General features: G+C 42.5%; 1 protein-coding gene and 1 pseudogene across 1 annotated transcript; one reads left to right on the top strand and one right to left on the bottom strand.

Annotated features, from left to right (window-relative positions):
- The window catches only part of LOC147105528 (tyrosine-protein phosphatase non-receptor type substrate 1-like), a 535,426-nt pseudogene that overhangs the window by 460,795 nt on the left and 50,757 nt on the right, over positions 1 to 23,874 (bottom strand).
- Positions 5,873 to 16,123, top strand: LOC147105529 (signal-regulatory protein beta-1-like). Its single transcript, XM_086010898.1, has 5 exons — positions 5,873 to 5,927; positions 6,097 to 6,417; positions 7,551 to 7,887; positions 14,789 to 14,865; positions 16,026 to 16,123. Exons 1-5 carry the CDS (start codon positions 5,873 to 5,875, stop codon positions 16,121 to 16,123), a joined length of 888 nt encoding a protein of 295 aa, XP_085867024.1.

Genomic DNA, 23,874 nt, shown 5'->3' with positions numbered 1-23,874 from the left:
TTTGTCTTTTTGATTAATTGCTGTACCTGCATGCTTACTTTTTGTGTTTCATGCACAAGGACCCCCAGGTCCCTCTCAACTCTAGCATTTTGTAATCGCTCTCCATTTAAATAATAATTTGCTTTTTTATTTTTCCTGCCAAAGTGTATAACCTCGCACTTTCCCACATTATACTCCATCTGCCAAATGTTTGCCCATTCACTTAGCCTGTCTATATCCCTTTGCAGGTTTTTGTGTCCTCTGCACAACTTGCTTTCCCACGCATCTTTGTATCATCTGCAAACTTGGCTACATTACACTCACTCCCTTATTCCAAGTCATTAATGTAGATTGTAAATAGTTAAGGCCCCATCACCGATCCTTGTGGCACCCCACTAGTTACCATTTGCCAACTGGAAAATGACCCATTTATCCTGACTCTCTGCTTTCTGTTAGTTAACCAACATTATATCCATGCTACGATATTACCCCCAATTCCGTGATCTCTTATCTTAAGCAGGAACTTTTCATATGGCAACTTATCGAATGCTTTCTGAAAATCTAAATACAACACATCTACTGCTTCCCCTTTGTCCACCATGCGCGTTACCTCCTCAAAGAACTGCAGCAAGTTTGTTAAACATAATTGCCCTTTCATAAAGCCATGCTGACCCTGCTTGACTGCATTATGAATTTCAAAATGCCCTGCTACTGCTTAATGAGTTATTATGGGAACTGATTGAAAATGATTTTAATATAAAATGGCACTTTTGTCTGATGAATTACTTTAATTTTCGTGGCATTCATTGGCATGATGTTTTACCTGCTGTTGTGGTGGGAAGTGCAGGTGAAAAAATTGTCGAAAATATACAAGACTGTTTCCTGACTCAACATTTTAATGAAGTAACTAGGGATAATCATATATTGCATCGTGTGTTTAGTAGTGAGTCTGACCTCGGATCGGGCCTCCATGTTGGAGAACATCTGGCCAACAGTGACCACAACAGTATACGTTTCCAATTGGCTAGTAGACCTAAAGGTACTCAGAACTTACAATTCGTTCCAGATTTCAGACGAGCAAACTTCAGCAAAATGGCAGATGATTTGGAACAGGTAAATTGGCTAGCCCTCCTGGGTGGTAATGAGACCGATGTAGAAAATAAATGAAAAGTTTTTAAGAACAAGATAAAAAAGATGGGAAATAAATATATAGCCAAAATCAAAAGAAGGAAATGTTGTAAGAAAAGCCAACGTGGCTGATTGGTTATGTATAAAGACAAATAGAATGTAAACAAATGTTTATCTAAATTAAAGACATTTAATACTCAACTAAACAGATTTGATTACATGGAACAACTAAAGAAAAGGAAGGCTACTATTAGATCAGCAAAAAAGGGTAGTGAATAAAAGGATCGTAGACAACTGCGGCAGTAATGGGAAAAGCTTTTTCAGTTATGTGGAGAGTCAGAGAACTATCAAACACTGTATTGGGCCACTGAAGGGTATTCTAGGACAGGTTACAAAGAACTCACTGGGTATGGTGGAAATATTAAATGAGTATTTTGCGCTGGTCTTCACCTTTGAAACTGATGCTCAACCATTAGAATTTAATAACGTTACTAACAAAGCTAGTACTAACATAGATGAACGTATTGTTTTAGAAATATTAAAGAACTTGAAAATAGATAGAGCAGCCGGGCCAGATGATATCCATCCGAGGGTCCTCAGGAAGATGGGGCAAAGGTGCAAGTCCCTAGCCTGTATTTTTAATAGCTCACTGAACTTTGGAATGGTTCCAATCGATTGGAAGGAGGCTGGGGTAGTCGCCATCTTTAAAAAAGGTGACAAAACAGACACGGTTAAGTATAGGCTCATTAGTTTAACGTCAGTAATAGGTAAGATGCATGAATAAATGATTAGGGATGCAATATACGAATACATGGATAGAGAGGCACATATAAGGACAACCAACATGGCTTCATAAAAAGGAGGTCATGTCTTACAAATCGAATTCTATTATTTGAGGAAGTTACAAAGTTGGTGGATGAGGAAATTCCAGGAGTATTTGTCGACTCAGATTTCCAAAAAGCGTTTGATAAGGTACCGCATAAGAGGCTTCTCTATAAGATCAAAACTTTTGGTATTAGTGGTAATATATTGAGCTGGATTCAGAACTGGCTGGCGAGACGTAAAAAAAAAAGTGGTTATAGATGGATTTGGATCTTTTTGGAGACCGCTCACCAGTGATGCCCCGCAGGGATCAGTGTTGGGACCGTTCTCTTTACATATTTTATTCATGATATGAATGTAGGTGTTGGGGGCACTATCTGAAAATTTTCAGATGATACCTTGATCTGTGCGAATGTTAGAACTGTAGATGATGCTCACCTGCTTCAGGCAGATCTTAATGTGTTGGGAGATTGGGCTCAAGGCTGGAAATTATGTATAACTTAGATAAGTGCATTGTTATATATGTGGGCTGTACAAATGCTCAACATTCATACACCCTTCAGGGAAAGACATTAAATATGGTGGAGATAGAAAGAGATTTGGGCATTCTAGTGCATAAATCCTTAAAGGTACAGGAGCAATGCCATATAGCCATAGCTAGAGCAAATAGGTTGTTGAGGTGTACAATTGAGTGCAAGACGAGGCATACTGTTTTGTCATTGTAGAAGGCCTTAGTCAGGCTGCACTTGAAAAACTGTTTCCAGTTTTGGTCTCCTCGCATGGTGGGTGATATTGAGGCTATGGAAAGGGGGCTGAGGAGGGCCACTAGACTAATTCCCAGTCTAAAGCATCTTAGTTATCACGATAGGCTAAAAGAGTTGGGACTCTCTACCTAAGAGAAACGTAGACTTGGGAGGGGTATCTGGTTGAGGTTTATAAGATAACGAAGGGAATATATTGTGTTCCAGATGACAGTTTATTTCAATGAAATAGGTTAGGCAGGAAATGGGGTCAACAAAACTAATTTGTATAAGGCTAGATCTAGGTTAGATGTCAAGAGGTGGCTCTCATGCTGTTTCACGTGGTGGATGCAGACTCACTGAATTCCTTCAAGCCAGAGCTGGATTTGTGTCTGTTTGGGGCGGGGATCACCTCTTACATAGTCTAGGTACTGCAGGGACTTCAGGGCCACAGTGATCTCCTGGACTGGTTTCCATCACCTAGATGGTTTGGAGAAGAATTTCCCAGATATTTTGCCCAAATTGCCGTGGGTTTCTTGTTCTTTTTGCCTCTTCCAGTGATCGCATGGTTTCAGGTGGGGTGGGGTGTATATGTTGTGATACACAAGGTTTCGCCTTTTTGTGGGACAGGCTCAATGGCCAAGATGGTCATTAACTGTCCGTCATTGGTCGTATGTTCGTATGCATCCAACCTTCTCACACACCAGTGAGTTCACACTGGGGAGAGGCCATTCACATGCTCCGTGTTTGAGAAGGGATTCACTGATTCTTCCATTTGGAAGAACATGATCCACGTGTAACACAGGGGGGGAACGTGATCCATCTTCCCATCTGGATCATCTTTCTCTCTCAAGTCCCCGCTTTAGACCTGGGTCACATTCTTCCCTATCCCCACTGTTCTCCCCATGCTCTAAACACCGCCGCAACCGCTCTCCCCACCACCGGAGTTCCTGACCACACCCCGCCCAATCTCCTGTTCTCCGCCCGCCACACCAACAACCCCCCCGCCCCTCCCCCAGCTCAGCTCCTGACCTTCTCCCACCGGGTCCTGACCTTCTCCTCTGCCCCCCAGCTCCTGAACTTCTCCCCTCCCCCTCGTTCCCCACTTTCTCCCCGAATTCCTGACCTTCTCCCCAACCTCAAGATCCTGCCCTTCGCCCCACCCCGAGCTACTGACCTTCTGCCCGTTACCCAAGTTCCTGACCGTCTCTGCCCGAGTTCCTGACCTTCTCCCGCTGAGTTCCTGACCTTCTCCCCTCCTCCCGAGCTCCTGACCTTCTCCCCACTGAGTTCCTGACCTTCTCCCCCGCGAATTCCTAAGATTCTCCACCACTCGTCCCCGCCCCCAGCTCCTGACCTTTTCCATCGCCATGGGCTGCTCTCTCTCATCTCCCCTCTCCGAGTTCCTCTCTGTCTCCCTCTGCGTGCTCCTCTCTCCTCTCTCCCCTATCCCCTATAGAGCTCCTCTCTTCTCTCTCAGAGCTACTCTCTCCACTCTCCCCTCTTTGAGCTCCTCTCTCCACTCTCCAAGCTCCACTCTCTCTTTCCCCTCTCCGAGCTCTTCTCTACCCCGCCTCCGAGCTCCTCTCTCTCCCCCTCTCCGAGCTCCTCTCTCCCTCGCCTCCGAGCTGCTAACTCATCCACCCCGCTTCGGACCCCTCTCCTATCCAACCTCATGCAATCCCTTGAACCTCTCCACAGAGAGCCGAGGAAAGCTGCTGATTGTGGCCGCGAGCCGCAGCCGCCGTAATATCGGGTGCGCATGTGCGACCGGATCGAGAGTGCATCCGCTGTACCAAACGGGGGCGCAAGCGCAGAGGGACTCAGAACACCGAGGAAATAATCGCTGTCAATATTCATGCACCACAGACGCATAAGAAAAGCGGTATAAGTGGAAGAGCACAAACAGAACCAAACACAGCAGATTTTTGAACAAGACCTTCCACGCTGCGCTGCTGACCAGAGGATTGGGAAATACCAACCTTGAATCTGTAATCGCTGTTTAATACTGCGTGTATGATTCATACTGCTAAGTGTTACAATAAAACCTTGTTACATCCAATTTGGATGTCCTAGCAAAATCTTTGGCAGGGTAACCTAGGGCCGAGGGATTCTTATAACACATCCAAGGCCAGATCTGGCTGGACCATGTGAAGCCTTGCAGAGTCTCACTGTTCTCTGGCGCAACTGCCCACTGCTCTGCAATTGTACAGGAGATCAATAGTAACCCACCGTTTCTTTCACCCTCTACCAACCACATATTGAAACTTTATCCACTAAGTTCACAGACCTCATGAGTTTGTTTGTCATCAAATAGAGACCATCCGCTCAGCTACATCTACGGCTTCCTCCATTCCCCTTGCATACCAGGCCAAATCTCTCTTCCCCTTCATACCGTACCTCTGAATGCCTGTTTCCGTGTATTTATCTTCCTTCTTTCCCACATGCACACATCTAATCCACATGAAACACCTCCTGAATCAGAGGCCCCAGTCGGACTTAACCGCTGACCACCCAACTTCCTTTTCTGGCCTCCATGATAGCTAAAATTATAAATGATAAATAGAGACTGTCCCCTTTCGTTTGGAAACAGCTGTGGTCACCCATTCTGAATATGCTCACACTCGACCGCTCCCTCCTTGCAAAGTGCCGCCAAATTTCCAACTTCCCTTAAAATAGTGAACCTGTTGTCACCTCCCAGATGCGTGCCTAGGTGCCCACCGGTTCCTGTTTTAACCTCTCCACTCAGTTTTCTACCTTGCACGCAACATCAAAACTGCCATTAATTAGAGTAAGTGTCACTGTGACCATGGTGCGTAATCTCCTCTTATGTTCGTTTGAACTCCCTTTTGACATGGTCAACAAAACCACCATTCTCCAACGCTTTTCCTCTGTATCCAACCTGCTTAGACTGCCGTCACTTGTCAGGAAACAATCCACGAGTGTTAGAAAATTCTGCACTTGAAAATCAAATATATTGCTTTAATCATTGCTGTCTGTCACACATGTGATTCCAGCAGTCGATTTCATTGCAGAAGTTAAAAAATCCTACTTCACAAACGAAGCCGAATTTATGAATCCGCAATGACATGATGTTAAACGTCATTGCGACGTATCTCATTGGAAACTAACCGCAAACCATTCTTAACAGTTGCAAACTCGCAGTTACTGCAGAGAGTCGTCAGTTGAATCTGTTGCTCAGAATGTCGGCGACTTTGTTTTTCCTGAGCCTGACTCTCCGGGGTATTATTTACACAGGTACCTCTTTATTCATTGTCGCAGCTCCTTTAATTTATAAAATGATTCCAAGGTAGCTTTCACACTAATTTAGTGAAATGTGCTCCCTCTATTTAGATCATTTCTCTCTCTTCCAACTCCATCACGTGTCTAATACAATTAACGTGCACTTGGCTATATTTTCTGACAGCAGCGAACCAGATTTCGTTCAGTGTTACACAAGCGCCCAAACAAGCGACTATACCCAGAGGAGGGAACATCACCTTCCACTGCATATTCCCCATCTCCCAGGAGAATTCCTGGGTAAGAGTGTATTGGTGGAAACAGGGTGAGAATGAATACCTGCGCACAAGCGCCGAAAGCAGAAAACGATTTGGTCTGAAAAGTAAAGCGAGCGGGTTCTTTCAGTTGCTGAGCGTGACTTTCCAAGACTCTGGAGTCTATCACTGTGCAGTGTTCCATCAAGGAATAATTCGAGGAAATGGAACCGGATCACATCTAATTGTGCATGGTAAGTGTGAAACACAGGAGAGCGGCACAGTCGTAAATATATCGAACATAACAAACGGGGGTGTTTTGTGATTGCTTTATTGCACCGCCTTTGGCAGTATACACATTCCTATCAATACATTTCTAGGTAAGTTAAGTTGTATGTTCGTGTTCTCTGCGTAGAACTGCTAATTAGATATTCAATGTCACAGGCAGAGTAATGCAAAATAAGTAAAGTTGTATGTTCGTGTGCTCCGTGTAGAACTGCTAAATAGTCATTTAATATCACAGGCAGAGTATTGCAAAATTTATCAATATTAACCAATTAGACTATAATTAAACAATTTATACACCTGATGTCAAATAGCGGAAGTTCGGAACAAATTCCAAGCATATAACTGACTGAAAATCGTTCATACTAATGCGCCTCACCCAACATATACATCTTGGCCCATTTCTGAAGCTCTGTCTGCCCCCATCGCTGTCTTTGCGGTTTAACATTCCTGAAATTAATTCTCACATAATGTTAGCATCAGGGATTAGAAAGCCGGCGTGAAACTAACTGTTGATCAACGGCTTCACTCAACAGACTGGAGCTTGGAACACACAACGCTGTCACCTGGCTAACCTCCAATAAATAAAACAATAACGAGAAACCGTGTTACCGAAACCCTCTGAGGCTCAACTGAGCATAATTTATTTCAGAAAATGTCAGGCTTCGGCTGTGAGATCTGTCCGATATCTACCAAGCCCTCGTTTTATCATCTACAAAATGCAATTTACACCTCAATGTCAATCTATGAGTAACAAACACGGAGGGTCTCGGCGCGCTAACTTACCCCCAGGGTTTAAGTATTTAATACTTGGGGACTATGAAACGCAAACATAGATTAGCAATCGTTGCGATGTCTGATTAACTGCTGAATAACTCAAAGTCTTGGAGTGGATGGCGCAAGTAAATTTGAACAGATGCCGGAGTCTACGAGAGATATGCATAGGGTGTGTGTAGATGGCATGCATAGCATTAACATGACAAGACGCTGTGCTTTGTAATGGTGCTATGATAACATAATGCACCGAAGGCAAATCAGAATCATATTTAATTTCTCGCAATGGTGCTCAGTAAACCGACTTTCTTCATTCTCTGCTCCGCAGCGGCCCCAACCCCACTGACGATTGTCTCCAGGACAACTGAAGTGAATTCACCTGCGTCTCTGACTCTTGTGTGTGAAACGGCTGCGTTTTATCCGGAGAATTTCACCCTCACTTGGTATAAAAATGGCGTCGAAACTACATCAGGAATACATACCAGGAAAGTGCCGAACACGGAGGGACTGTATGAAGTTTGCAGCTCTTTGACTGAGATGCAGTCTGTCCCGAGAAACGCCAATTATACCTGTTCGGTTTCTCATGTCTCTCTCGAGACTTCAGCTGCTGTCACCTATGTTGTTTCTAAATCTAACCAAGGTACGAGGCCTACAGTACAAAAACAGCTTCTGCTAAATTCGTAAAGAGATAAATCGTAGAGTTTGTACATGCCAACAATCATGAAGTTAGCCCACAGAAATCCCGTGGTAGATATCAACGAAAGTATTAAATTCACGTTTTAATGTATAATATCATTACATAGGAGTACATAGGATATACAGCACAGAAACAGGCCATTCGGCCGAAACAGTCCACCGGCGTTTATGCTCCACTCGAGCCTCCTCCCGTCTTTCCTCAACTAACACCGTCAGCATAACCCTCTATTCCCTACTCCCTCATATGTTTATCTAGCCTCCCCTTAAATGCATCTATACTATTTGCCTTAACTATTCCCTGTGGTAGCGAGTTCCACGATCTCACCACTTGGAAACATTCTCTCTCTATCGACTCTATCAAAATCTTTCATAATTTTAAAGACCTCAATTAGTTCACCCCTCAGCCTTATTTTTTCAGATGAAAAGAGACCCAGCCGGTTCATCCTTTACTGCTAGGTATACCCTCGCATTTCTGGTATCCTCCTTATAAATCTTCTCTGCTCCCTCTCCAGTGCCTCTATAGCCTTTTTATAATATGGTGACCAGAACTGTACGCAGCACTCCAAGTGTGGTCTAACCAAGATTCGATACTGGTTTAGCATAACTTCCCTGCTTTTCAATTCTATACATCTAGAAATAAATCCTAGTGCCTGCTTTATTTGTTATGGCCTTGTTAACCTGTGTCGCTACTTTAAGTGATTTGTGTATTTGTACTCCGAGATCCCTTTGTTCCTCTACCGCACCCAGACTCGTACGTTCTAAGTAATAAGTGACCTCCCTATTCTTCCTACCAAAATGTAATCCCTCACATTTTTCTGTGCTGAATTTCATTTGCCAATTATATGTCCATTCTGCAAGATTATTAAGGTTTTCCTATGATTTGTTGCAGTCCTGCTAAGTATTAACTACCAACCCAATTTGTGTCATCCGCAAATTTAGAAATTGTGTTTTTGATTCCAAAGCCTAAATCGTTAATATAAATTGTGAATAGCAGTGATCCCAGCACTGATCCTTGTGGAACACCACTACACACCTTCTGCCATTGTGAATAGCTACCCTTTACCTCTACTCTCTGCTTTTTGTCTTGAAGCCAGTTCGCTGTCCATTCTGCTAGTTGTCCTCTGATTCCACATTCTCTGACATTATTCATTAATCTATTACGTGATACCTTATAGAAGGCCTTTGAAAATATAGGTAAATTAATTCTATTGCATTACCCTTGTCTATTCTCCCTGTTAACTCTTCAAAAAATTCAAGGAGGTTGTTCAAACAAGACTTTCCCTTTTGAAATCCATGCTGACTATTCATTATTATAATTTTGGCTTCTAGATGTTCTTCTATTTTCTCCTTTAGTAGCGATTTCTTTAATTTTCCTACCATCGAATTTAAGCTGACTGATCCATAGTTCCTGGACATGTTCTATCTCCCTTCATAAACATAGGTATTATGTTAGCTATCTGCCAGTCCTCTAGCACTACATCTTTTTCTAACGGATTATTAAATATGAGTAATAATGCCTTTACATAGAAACATAGACGATAGGAGCAGGAGTAGGCCATTCGGCCCCACGAGCCTGCTCCACCATTCAATGCGATCATGGCTGATCATTCAAATTCAGTACCCTGTCCCTGCCTTTCCCCCATATCCCTTGATCCCCTTAGCCTTAAGAAATATATCTAACTCCTTTTTGAATATATTTACTGAACCGGCCTCAACTCTCTTCAGTGGTAGAGAATCCCATAGGTTCACCACTCTCTGGGTGAAGAAATTACTCCTCATCTCAGTCCTAAATGGCGTACCCCTTATTCTTAGAATGTGACCCCTGGTTCTGGACTCTCCCGCCACCTGTGGAATTCTCTGCCACAGAGGGCGGTGGAGGCCAGTTCATTAAATATATTCAAGAAAGAGTTGGATATATTTCTTACGGCTAAAGGGATCAAGGGATATGGGGAGAAGGCAGGGACAGGGTACTGAATTTGAATGATCAGCCATGATCTCATTGAATGGCAGAGCAGGCTCGAAGGGCCGAATGGCCTACTCCTGCTCCTACCTTCTATGTTTCTATGTTTCTATGTCACCCAGGTCTCGTTGCATTTCCCCTTTTCCTAATCTATTGCCATTCAGATAATAATCTGCCTTCCCGTTTTTGCACAAAAGTGGATAACCTCGCATTTATCCACATTATACTGCATCTGCCATGCATCTGCCCACTCGCCCAACCTGTCCAAATCATACTGGAGTTGCTCGGCATCCTCCTCACCACACACACGCCCACCCAGCTTTGTGTTGTCTGCAAGCTTGGAGATATTACATCTAGTTCCCTCGTCTAGATCATTAATATATATTGTGAATAACTGAGGTCCTAGCACCGATCCCTGCAGTACCCCACGAGTCACTGCCTTCCACTCGGAAAAAGACCCGTTATTTCCAACTCTTTGCTTCCTGTCTGCCAACCAGTTTTCTATCCAAGTCAGTAACATACCTACAATCCCATGTGCGTTAACTTTGCACGCTAGTCTCTTATGTGGGACCTTATCGAAAGACTTCTGAAAGTCCAAATACACCACATCACTGGTTCTCCCTTATCTATTCTACCAGTTACATCCTCAAAAATATCCAGTAGATTAGTCAAAAATGATTTACCTTTTGTAAATCCATGTTGACTTTGTCCAATCCTGTCACTGTTTACCAAGTGCTCTACTATTACATCATTTCTAATGGACTCTGGCATTTTCCCCACTACCGATGTCTGGCTTACCGGCCTATAATTCCCCGTTTTTTCTCGACCATGTTTTTTAAATAGTGGGGTTACATTAGCTACCCTCCAATCCATGGGAACTGTTCCAGAGTCTATAGAATTTTGGTATCTCTTCCCTGGATTCTTTTAAAATGCACAGATGTAATCCATCTGGATCAGGGATTTTTTCCTCTTTGAGTTTGATCAGTTTATTTAATATATCTCCTCTTGTTATTTTAAATGCAGCTATTTAATTACTAATCTCATGATCCAATGTCACGGATGCTGGGAGAATGATTCCCTTGGCTGGGGAGTCTAGAACCAGGGGCCAGAGCATCAAGATAAAGGGTAGGCCATTCAGGACTGAGATGAGAAGAAATGTCTTCACACAGAGGGTGGTGAATCTTTGGAATTCTCTACCCCAGAGGGCTGTGGAGGCTCAGTCATGGAGTATTTTCAAAACAGAAGTTGATAGATTCCTGACTAGTAAAGGCATCAAAGGATATGGCGATAGGGCCGGTGAATGGAATTGAGGCAGAAGATCAGCCATTATCTCATTGAATGGCGGAGCAGGCTCGAACGGTGAATGGCCTTCCCCTGCTCCTATTTCTTATGTTCTTAAATTCTTATGTCCACCAGTTCTATCTCCCTGGTAAATAAAGAGGCAAATTAATTATTTAAGATTTCTGCCATCTCTCAATCACTGCCTGTGGTATTATCATTTCCATCCCTTAATGGCCCTACTCCCATCCCGACCTCCTTTTTATTGATGTGCCTGTGAAATATTTTTTTTTATGTTCCTTGAAAATGTTATTTCATAGTTCCTCTTTGCCTATCCTTTTTTTGACTTCTCTCCTGACCTCTTCGTATTTTCCCTTAGCATGCTCTCCTCTGCTGTCCATGTACTTAATGTATGCCTCTTTCATTATGCTCAATTTTCCATTATATCTTTATTCATCCATGGCGTCTCATTGGTGGTTAGTTTGTTCTTGTTTTTCAGCAGGATATATTTTTCCTGGACTCTGTTGAACACAGTTTTAAATGATTCCCATTGCTGTTTCATTTCATTGTTTGCCCGTTTTATTTTCCCAATTTCTATTTTCAGCCCCCCAACATCAGCTTTTCTCTACTCTATTACCATGGTCTTTGTGATACTTATGTCCTTCTCAATTATTATTTTAACGAGTATTATATCATGGTCAATATTGCACAGATGTTCCCCTACTTTTATTTATCTTATCTGCCCTGGTTCATTCCCCATTACTAGATCCAATAGCGAATCCTCCCTTCTTGGGCTTTTTAAATATTGGGTTAGAATGGAGACCTGTACACATTGTAGAAACTCCATTCCCGTATTCCTTTTACCTACCTCTTCTGTCCAATTAATAACTGGGTAGTTGAAATCCCCCATGATAATTATTCTATACTTTTTCCTAATTTTCCTAATTTGTTTGCATATTTCATCATCCACATCCTTTTCCCTGTTAGGTGGCCTGTTGACTACCCCGATTAGTGTGATTTACCATTTTAATTTTTCATCTCCATCCACATGCATTCTATTTCTGTCATGCTGATAGCTGCGTCAATTTTTTCTACTGCCATTACGTTATCCCTAATAAGTACAGACACACCACCTCCCCTTTTTCCCTCTCTAACTATTCTAAATATGTTATAAGCTGCAATGTTTAATTCCCAGCCCTGATTTTTCTGCAGCCATGTCTGAGTAATCCCTACTAGGTCTGGCTCCTCACAATGCATGATTGCATCCAGCTCCCCTGTTTTATTACGGACACTGTGTGCTGTACAGACATTTTTAATAGCATTTACTTTCACTTTATTTTAAACATCTTTTTACACTCCTGTTCTATAACTCTATTTATTCGCTGGCCATCAATGTACTCCCTTACTTTATTCTTGCTTATGCTCTCATTTCCTGTTTTGTTTATATTTAATCTAGTTTCATTTCTTGTGGATCCCTCCCCCCATCTTACTAATTTAAAGCCTTTGCCACCTCCCTATTTACCCTTTCTGATAGGACACAGGTCCCATCCCGGTTCAGGTGGCGCCCGTTCCATTGGTACAGCTCCTTCCTGTCCCAGTACTGGTGCTACTGTCCCATGAAAAGGAACCCTCTTTCCCACACCACCCCTTTAGCCACGTGTTAATTCCTCTGATCTGACTGCTTCTTTGACAATTTGCACGTGGCTCGGGTAATAATCCAACGATTGTTACCCTCGAGGCCCTGCTTTTTAATTTAGCTCCTGACTTCAGCACGACCTCCTCCCTGTTCCTACCTATATCGTTTGTTCCACGTCGACCAGAACAACCCGATGTGCTGTAAAATGGATTAGGTCGCCCGCCACACATATATTCTCAGTCAAACTTTATTTGTTTTCAAATTCCTCTAATTGATATATATAATAATATAAGAACATATTAACATAAGAAATTAACATTAACAGCAGTAGTCCATACGGCCCATCGAACCTGCTGCACCATTCAATTAGTTAATTGCTGACCTAACTCAACTCCACTTTCCCGTCCTATCCCCATAACCCTTGATTCCCTCAGTGCCCAAAAATCTATCGATCATAGTCTTGAATATTTTCATCGACTGAGCATCCACAGCCCAGTGGGGTAGAGAAGTCCGAAGATTCACAACAATCTGAATGAAGAAATTTCTCCTCATCTCAGTCCTATATGGCCGACCCATTATCTTGAGATTATGACGACTAGTTCTAGATTCCCGAACCGAGGGAAACATCCTCTCAGCATCTACCCTGTCAAGCCCTCTAAGAATGTTATACATTTCAATGATATCACCTTTCATTTTTGTAAACTCTGCAGCATATCGGCCCATTCTATTCAATCGCTCCTCATAGGACAGCCCTCTCATTTCAGGAATCAAACTAATGAACATTCGTTGCACTCCCTCTAAGGCAAGTATATACTTCCTTAGGTAAGGAGGCCAAAACGGTAAACAGTACCCCAGGTGCTGTCTTACCAAAGCCCTAGATAATTGCAGCAAGACTTTCTTACTCTTAAACTCCAACCCCTTGGAAGGGAAACATACGCAGCAATATATAATTTGCCCGATTATATTTCCTCACCGACTTATTATTAATAATAATTTCCAGTTTCGTCTGTTTCCAGTTAATATTGTTTTACTCTTTCCCAATTTCTGCTCTCCTTGCAAGAATGTTACCAAGAGCTACAGTCATGTTGTTTGCTCTGAGATTTCTCCCAATGCAGTTCCCCATCCTGACCCCACTTTCGGATACTTCAGCTAAATACCACCATGATGTTTATCTTTATTGCTCCATTATATTTCACATTCTGCCCGTTCGTAATCATTTTTTGTTTCTTTCCATGTTAAAATGGTTTTATTAGTTTACATTATCTACTTTTCCTGCATCAAGTCTGTTATCAGGAGCTGCATTGAAGCTGCCTGCGCCCGGGCTTCTCCCAATGCAGTTCCCGATCATGATCTCCCTTCCGGCGAACCCTCGTAAAGAGATCTGAAATTAACCCACTGGCCAACCCTTACCCCTCCATGGCATTGCAGGCTGGACCTGTTTCATACATTTCATTTAATCTGTGCTAACAGCATAGCTGCAGTACAGCCGCTTACATGGTTTTAATAACAACTGTTTGCCTCAACAGAAAATAATTAATAAGCCAACTGCGTTGATCTCCTTTACTATTTAGTGGCATTCTTACTTCAATACATGCAGTGTGATTTAGGAGTTTAACCGATTTCTGCAATTCGGCATTTATGCTGGCAACGGCGAAACCATTTTCACCATCAAAGGGAAGCTTGTCCCTCTCGTATTGTACCTCCGCTGCGACAGTGTTCGAAAGCCTTAAATTCGGGACCCCTTCGCATATTATTGCAGATGCGTCTCATGCATTCGATGATGAAGTTCGCTATAATATTTTATGTAAAAAATTATTAATTTCAACGTCATTTTCCGTTCTATACTGCGGACTTACTGAAAACACCATTGATTAACGAATAAACTCTGCTTAGGCCTCTGTTTACAAAGCACTCACCATAATATACAACTTAATATATATGCTCCTATTAATCTTGCAGATAATGTCGGTATGCCCCCTTACTACTCGTATTTTAGATATGCGGTGGGTGGATTGGCGTTTCTAGTTCTCCTGATCATCATTGGGGCGCACTGCCAATTTCAGATTAATAAAGGTAAGATCTGATGTAAGCCTTTGATTTTAGTACAACACTTCAGAGAGCTGACGGGAGAGGGGGAGTGAGAGTCTACGAGTAACAAAGGAGAATTCTACTATTAAGCCTTAAACTTGAAGTCAGTGTTTTCTGTTTTCAGGGTCCACTGATTGTCCAAGACAGTAATACATTCTACACCTCAAAGCGCAGAAATACTCCAACAATCAAATTAAAAATGGATCTGATAATTTGTATATATGCAACAGAAATTTCCACTTTAAGGCAAGTGGTAAATGAAATTTGCTCTGACACGCAATCACTTTCCCAACCAGTCCATTGGGATTCCGCAATTAGTTAGGGTGAAGCGGTGAGCCTCCGGCCCGAAATGGCTGAAGACAATTGCTGTTCGCTACAGGGGCTGGGATTTCAAACAGTGTCGGCAAAATCTGAAATTGACAATCATGTTCGACTTTGCACCTTCTCTAGAAATGTCTTTGAAAACGCTGATATTGAAACTGAGTAAATACTTCAATCATTCTTTATGATTAAACGTCATTAATTCACAGGTGAAAAAGGTGTAAAGGGACCGCTACGCAGTGAAGAGCCGAAACGTTCATTCATGCATCTCCGCAAAGGGTTGAAATATGAAGAATGATGATTGCTGTAATGGAGAGATTTTATCATCATCATGTCAGAACAGTTTGCCTATTTTCTAAAAGTATTTCTCCCGCGTAATGGGTCATTCAAATCGTTTAGAAAAATATTTAACACCGGGAGCTCGGGGATGAAATTGGCCTTCCGAAAACAAAATCGAGCACGGTGTGAAACGGGTTGCCGATTCGCTATCCCCCGTTTCGCGCTACTTCCGAAGACCAATTTCCCCCCCCCCCCCCGCTACCGATGCGTACTGTTATAAATGGCTAAAAAGCACAAAAGAACACTGTCATTCGTTGAAACTGTACCTCGGTAATAATTGTTTTTAGAATCAATAATATTTGTTTTTTTTTGGGGGGAAATGCTTAATGAATTCGTGTTCTAGAACTGCTGCACGTTTAAAGATGTCTGTAACTGTGTTGTAGAGAGAACATTGACATGTTTAAATATTAGTTACAGTAATTATCGGCCTTTACATCCGTACTTATTTAAAGATATTCATTATGGTTTTTCTGCTTTATCTCTAGCCCAGGTCATTCTGTTCAATGTTTCACCAGCAGTACGTGAACTGGTGAAAGCAGTGAAACAGACCCATAAGAACATACTTTGTTTCTGGCCCACATAGGAAGCAAAGGCTAAAATCGCTAATATGCTGCAATAGATTTGAACAGCACTTTGTAAGCTCCAAGGCTTAAGCTTGAACAGGAGAGGGCCACGTACCCTCAGACGGGGCTGAGAAGCGGATGAGACAGACACAGGTCACCACAGTAGCACCAACATTCATGCGATAATGGAGAATATAAGTTTGGCTGACTCTAGTCGTGTATTGTAGCTCAGGCAGTTTGTGTATTATTCCGATGACTACTTTGAGCAACAGCCAAGAAACTGGCAAACCGGCCCATAAACAGTCTTTCCAAACACGGATTTACCGAATAAACAAAGGACCTACGCGACGCTAGAATTGTCAGGCTCCAAAAAAATCGAGGAAATCCAAAAATAACAAATGAAAACAGAGTAACTTATTCCAGTATTATATCATAGAATGTAGATGTAATTGTTTGTTATTGCTTAAATATTTGAGGAATTTTCATTTAAGTACTTGTAATAAAATGAACCTTGCTTGTACATTTTTGATCAATCTGTAGTACGTAATAGATGAAAAATATCTGCAATGATACGCTAATTATTTTGTTGTATCGAGTTATCCTCATACATCAATTCAATAAAAATAAAGATGATTAGATCTCTCTTATCTTATCAATCAACCATTCGTGATTTTCTTTGTGTGTTTTGATTTGTTTGTTGCGTTACTGCGTCCTGACTTCAAGTGCAGGGGATTCTCTTGATTTGGACCTGTAAGATCTTATAGATCTCTGAGTTCTTGGACAAGACACCAATCGGCAGCAGCCAGTATGTTTGAGCAATAGATCAAGATTTATTAAGCATACAGCGTAATATACTTAATATTAGGCGATAGTTTTAACGAGTAGCTCGCAGCCCTAGGTCTCTGGAACCTCTCGGACACAGATGATGTCGTCTTAAGTCTGTTCCTTTGTACTCGCAGTACTCCTGTGTAAAGTTATTCTTTGGGTATCGAGGTTTTAACCCTTTTCTTATCAAAAGTTGGTTTGGCCAGTGTCCATATATGGTTTTTAACAAAATCACCTTTTTTAATTGGTTCTAATGACCAAAATACCATTGTCACTCAGACTAAGGTAGCATCCCGCCTTTCCAGTATTTTTTCACCAACATTGCCATGTTCAGTGTTATCTTGTTTATAGTTTCGTTAAGAGAATTCTAAGTTCTATACAGCATTATAATATGTTATTTAATGATTTAATCTTCACTCGCAGTCTGTGGCTGTTTGTTATCAAAACTTAGTCAAAACTGCTTTTGACTGTGCAGCTACATTTTGAACAAGTTTTCTAGTTACCCAGGAGTAATTATGGGTAATATTATTTGTTCAATGGCTGCACTTAAGTTATACATATATGATTCTCATCTACTAAATATCTTTAAATATCAGCATTTCGTACAGGCCCATCCATAAACCCTCTGAACACAGCGTGCAGGTGATGGAGCATGAGATGCCTTTCTTTAAATTCTGTATGACTATCCATTCCTATTTGAAGCGATGCGCCCAGACAATTTCAAGCTACTACCAAAGGAATAGCCTCGATTATTCTCATTAGATTTTGTCTTCAAAAGGATAGTGCTTCTAGAGAGTTCACAGACGAGCAGCAATTATGAATCCGGGATATAGTACTGAAGTTGTGAGAAAATCCCTAGAGTTGAATGTATTTTTATTGGGGGAAGGTCCGAATTAACGGTGATGCAGGATTAAAAAAGTTCAAAGACGTGGATAATGTCGATATTAGTAGCTTGTGAGGTTTGACACGCAACTAGAGGTTCAGAATTAACAAGCCTCAAGAAAGAGAATAGAACTACAACCAGTTCTTTATTGTAGCGTGGCTGCCTCGTCAGCTGAAAGTTAACGAGGCGTTTCCACGATTAAACTGTGAGTATTGAGGAAGTAGATCACTTTATTTATAGGGATAGGACATTTACGGCTTGTTACTGGAAGAAAGGCAGTCCAGCCGTTTCAGTGACTTAGCTTTTAGCTCCAAATATAAAGATATTCATTATGGTTGTTCTGCTTTACCTCTCGCCCAGGTCATTGCCTCTTGCTCGGCCTAACTGTACTGCTTTGATGTCTGTGGGCATTAACAAGCATTTTAGAATCCTAGAATGTTACAGCACAGATTCAAATCATGCAGCTCTAAAAATCAGTACTTTTTGTGCTCTCCATATGAAACACTTAGTTAGTTCTATTTTCCTTTTAGGTTTCTAATACCTTTAATATTGCTCTTTTTCAATCATCTAATTCACTTCCAAAATAATTCCTGGGGAGTGAATCAACAATGTTTTGTGGCAGAGAATGTCCACAGCTCATATTCTAACCAGCCTCTGTACAAAGAGTATTTTACCTCTTTATTTTTGTGACTCTGTTAAAATTATGCTCACGTGTCACCGTCTACTGGTCACTGGAAATATTCTATCACTGTTTGCTTATCATAACGCCTCATAGTCTTGAAAACCTTTATCAGGTCACTCATCAACCTTTTCAGCTCCAGTGAAATAAGTCCGTGCTTCTCTAGCAATAACTTTCCATTCTCAGTCATTTAGACGGCCCCTTGTAATTTGCATTTGTATTCTTTCATAGTTTCGAGTCTGAGCGAGCGGACCTGCGGGAGGAACGGAGTCGGAGACCGGGGATAAAGGCAGCGAGGAATGGAGACCTGGAGCCTGAGCGAGCAGACTACCTGCGAGGGAGACAGTCGGGAAGCGACACAACGAAGGAGTGACATCAAAATGCAAAGGTGTCCCTGACACAAGGGAGCTGAGAGATGAGTATAAGCTAAGTATCTTTTTTGTTGTTGTTCTGCTTTCAGTATAAATCTGCTAAATAATTTATAGCATATCTAATAGAGGGAGGTGCTGATTGGAGGGTATCTGTTGAGTGTTTCTTGTTAAGTTTATTTCTGCAAAATTACCTCAATAGACTGGTAAATAGAGGCATGGCAGGGCAGCTCATTCCCATGATTTGCACATTCTGTGCCATGTGGGATATCTTGGACTCTTCTTGCGACCTGGACGACTACATGTGCAGGAAGTGTCGCCAACTGCAACAACTGGAGCTCTGGGTTTTCGAGCTTGAGTGGCAGCTGGAGTCACGACAGTGCATCCGCAAGACTAAGAAATACTTGGAAAGCATGTTTCTAGAAGTGGTGACCCCGCAGCCTCGAAATGAGAAGGCAGAGTTGGAATGGGTGACCACCAGGCAGAGAACGAGGTCCAGGCAGGTAGGGCAGGAATCCGAGAGTGCATCTCGCTCGCTAACCGTTTCAAAGTTTTGGAAACTGGTGGGGGTGAAGGCTCCTCTGGGGAGAGCAGCCAGAGCCAAGGTCACGGCACCATGGGTGGCTCAGCTGCACAGCGGGGGGGGGGGGAGGATGAAGAGTGGAAGAGCAATAGTGAAAGGGGATTCATTGGTTACGGGAACAGTTAGGCATTTCTGTGGATGCAGATGTGATTCCAGAGTGTTATGTTGCCTCCCTTGTGCCAGGGTCAAGGATGTTACTGAGCGGCTGCAGGACACTCTGAGGGAGGAGGGTGAGCAGCCAGTGGCCGTTGTCCATATTGGTACCAACAACATAGGCAGAGAGAGGGATGAGGTCCTGCAGGCAGAGTATAGGGAGCTAGGAAAGAGATTAAAAAGGACATCAAAGATAGTAATCTCTGGATTACTCCGGGTGCCACATGCTAGTGGGTACAGGAATAGAAAGATAGAACAGATGAATGCGTGGTGGGAGAGATGGTGCAGGAGGGAGGGCTTTAGATTCCCTAGGCATTGGAATTATTTCAGGAGAAGGTGGGACCTGTAAAAGCGAGACGGGTTACACCTCAACAGATCCAGGTCCAATATTCTTACGGGGAGGTTTGCTGGTGCTGTTGGGGAGGGTTTACCTAGCTTGGCAGGGGGATGGGCACCACCATGCAGGAGTGGAGGGTAAGAATGGGGTGCATGGAAGAGTGAGTGTGTTGGATGGTACTGGAGGGGAAGGTAGTGCTGGAGGCGGAAATAGTACCATATTATAAAGGAGCAGACTAAGAAAGACAACGAAAAATTCAAAAATGTGTTTAGAATGCAGGTACATAAACGCACAAAATGTGGTGAATAAGGTTGGTGAGCTACAAGCACAATTAGTCATGTGGCAATATGATGTTGTGGCAATGCCGGAAACATGGCTTAAAAATGGTGAGGACTGGGCACTTAATATTCAAGGGTACACGGTGTTCACAAAAGACAGAGAATGAATAAAGGGAGCTGGGTGGCATTAAGGAACACATTGTAGTGTTGGAAAGGAAGGATGTTCTTGAAGGGACAAGGACAGAATCCATTTGGTCAGAGTTTAGGAGCAAAAAGGGTATGATCACATTATTAGGGGTATTCAACAGGCCTCCAAATCGTGAGAGGGAGGTAGAGGAGGAAACCTGCAGGGAAACCACAGAGACATGCAAGAGCTATAGAGCGGTGATATTGGGGAACGTTAATTACCCAAATATCGATTGGGATAATGCTAGGGTATAAGCAAAGAAGGAGGAGGAATTTCTGAAATGCTTTCAGGAGAATTTAATTGACCAGTATGCTCTTGGCCCAACTAAGAAGGAGACATTGCTGGATCTGCTGCTGGGGGATGAGGTGGGCCAGGTCGACCAAGTGTCTGTAGGAAAACACTTTGGTACGAGTGATCATCATATCATAAGATTTAGATTACCAATGGACAGGAGCAAGGAACAATCTAGAGTGAAACTTCTAAACTGGAATAGGGCTAACTTCAATGGGATGCAAAAGGGTCCAGCCAGGGTAAAATGGAACGAAAGACTGACAGGAAAAACTGTAACAGAACAATGGGTGATCTTTAAGGAGGAGATGTTCCAAGTAGAGTCTACGTACATTCAAACAAGAGGGAAGGGTAAGGGAACCAAAGTAAATGCTCCTTGGATGACGAGCTAGATTGAGCAGATGATGAAACAAAAATAGATGGTGTATGATGAATGTCAGGTGAATTCTTCAAAGGAGAACCAGACCAAATACAACAACTTGAGAGGGGAAGTGAATATGAAAAGATTTTGGCAAAGAGAGAATATGAGAGTAGAATGGCGATAACATAAAAGATCTTCTACCGGCATGTAAACAGTAAGCGGGTAGTAAGAGGTGGGATGGGACGTATTAGCGATAAAGAAGGTGATATATGCTTTCAGGTGCAGGGCAAAGCTAGAATAATCAATGAATACTTTGTATCCGTGTCTACTAAGGAGGTGGACGCTGACAAAATATCGGTAGAACTGAAACAGGCAGAAGCAATTGAAGGGGTGAAAATTGATAGACAGGGTGTACTAGAAAGACTGGGTATGCTTAGATTGGAAAAGTCGCCTGGTCCAGATGGCTTGCATCCCAGATTTCTAAGGGAGTTGAGGGAGGAGATAGCAGAAGGGCTTGCCAAAATTTTCTAATTTTGCCTAGATGCGGTGGAGGTGCCTAAGCATTGGAACGTGGCAAATGTGATACCATTGTTCAAGAAAGGATGTACGGACAATCCTAGAAAATACAGGTTGGTCAGTTTAACATCAGTAGTAGGTAAAGTTTTAGAAACAATAATCAAGGAAAAAAATTAGCTGGCACTTGTAGAGGTTTAAGCTACTTAAGGAGAGCCAACAGGGACTTGTAAAAGGCAGGTCGTGTTTGACTAATCTAATTGAATTTTTTGATGAAGTAACAGGGAGGATTGATGCAGGGAATGCAATGGATGTTGTCTACATGGATTTTAGGAAGGCGTTTGACAAAATACCACATAGAAGGCTGGAAAACAAAATTGAGGCTCATGGAATAGGTGGGTCAGTGGCAGCTTGGATAAGGAATTGGCGAAAGGAGAGAAAACAGCGAGTTGTGGTAAATTGCTTTTTTTCAGACTAGAGGATGGTAGACAGTGGTGTTCCCCAATGGTCAGTGCTGGGGCCACTGCTTTTTTTGATACATATATAAATGACCTGGATATTGGAACACTGAGTAGAATTTCTAAATTTGCCAATGACACCAAACTTGGGGGGTGGCAAACAGTGAGGATGATACCAAACGACTACAACAGGACATAGAAAGACAAGCAGAATGGACAGACAAGTGGCAGATGGAATTTAATACAGAGAAGTGTACAGTGATATATTTTGGCAGAAGGAACAGGGAGATGCAATATAAACTTAATGTCACCGTTTTAAATAGTGTGCAGGGAGAGTGGGACCTAGGAGTTAATGTGCATAGGTCCCTGAAGGTGGCGGGACATATGGAAAGAGTGGTTAGCAAAGCATATGGGACCTTGGGCTTAATAAGTAGAGGTATTGAGTACAAAAGTCGAAAAGTTATGCTGGACATTTATAAAGCACTGGTTAGGCCACAGCTGGAGTATTGCGTCCAGTTCTGGCTACCACACTTGAGGAAGGATGTGACGGCACTTGATAGGTTGCAGTGGAGATTTACCAGAATGTTTCCGGAGATGGGGGATCTTAGCTACAAGGATAGGTTGGAGAAGCTGGATTTGCTTTCATTAGAGCAATGGAGGTTGATGCGTGATTTGATAGAGGTGTACAAGAATATGACACATTTGGTAGGCTAGACGGGGAAAGGCTGTCCCCGCTAGTTGATGGTACAAGGACTAGGGAACACAGATCTAAGGTATTGGGTAAGAGATACAGCGGGGATGTGAGGAAAAACTTTTGTACGCAGCGAGTGACGAGAACCTGGAGCTCGCTGCCGATGGAAGTGGTGGAAGCGGAAACACTCAATGTTTTCAAGGGGAGGCTGGATAGGCACTTGAGGGAAATAAACTTGCAGCGCTACGGGGATAGAGCGGGGAATGGAACTGACTGAATTGCTCTGCAGAGAGCTGGCACAGACTGGATTTGTAGAATGGCCGCCTTCTGTGCCGTAATCACTCTATGACTCTATGAGTTCTACACAGACTCTTACATTAGTTGGGCATTACTTCTTGCTGCTGTATGCTATACCATCCAACATTAATTCCTTTTACACTTTTATTGCATAATAGACTTATGTTGCCATCATTCATTGATGTCTCTCTGCACCGCTGCATCTTTAAAAATGATGGTGTGGAGATGCTGGCGTTGGGCTGGGGTGGACAAATGTAAGAAATCACACAACACCAGGTTATAGTCCAACAGCTTTATTTGAAATCACAAGCTTTCGGAGCGCTGCTCCTTCGTCAGGTGAAGTGAAGAGATGCATAAAACCACAGCTTATATAGTCAGAGAATAATGTCAGAAAAATCGTACGCTTCAAGATGCATTTCCTGTTCCTACTTTTACCTCCAAAATGTATTAGTTTTCATTTCTCTGCATTCTACATCAAACATCCACCTGCCCTTCGAGCTAATTATCGATGTCGCCTGCACCAATTCAGGATCTGCATCATAATTGCCTTCCCGCCTCCCCTTTAATTATCATCTGCCAATGCTATTATTGCTCCCTCAATTTCCGAACAAGATCATTGATGTTCAAAGTAAATAAAAGCAGCCTAACACAGTGTCACACCACTCGGCACATTTAGCCACTACTAGAAACGTCCTTTTATCCTTAAACCTTTTTGCTTTCTCTCTTCCAACCATCTCCCTATCCATCTGGCCATGGAGCACTTACTTCCGTTTGCTTTTATCGTAGCTGGTACCGTATCAAACGCGTTCTGAAAATCCACTTGACTTCCATCTGATGCATTTCATTTATCTATTCCCTCTGTTATTTCTT

The sequence above is a fragment of the Somniosus microcephalus genome, chromosome 17 (assembly GCF_052327205.1).
Source record: "Somniosus microcephalus isolate GS21.2 chromosome 17, FLI_Smic_1.0, whole genome shotgun sequence".
Classification (NCBI taxonomy): domain Eukaryota; kingdom Metazoa; phylum Chordata; class Chondrichthyes; order Squaliformes; family Somniosidae; genus Somniosus; species Somniosus microcephalus.
This window is presented reverse-complemented; position numbering and strand designations above follow the sequence as displayed.

Coding starts and splice junctions, on each gene's coding strand:
- LOC147105529 (XM_086010898.1), top strand. CDS start 5,873: ATGTCGGCGACTTTGTTTTTCCTGAGCCTGACTCTCCGGGGTATTATT. Junction 5,928..6,096: donor CCGGGGTATTATTTACACAG/GTACCTCTTTAT, acceptor ATTTTCTGACAG/CAGCGAACCAGATTTCGTTC. Junction 7,888..14,788: donor AGGCCTACAGTACAAAAACA/GCTTCTGCTAAA, acceptor CTCGTATTTTAG/ATATGCGGTGGGTGGATTGG.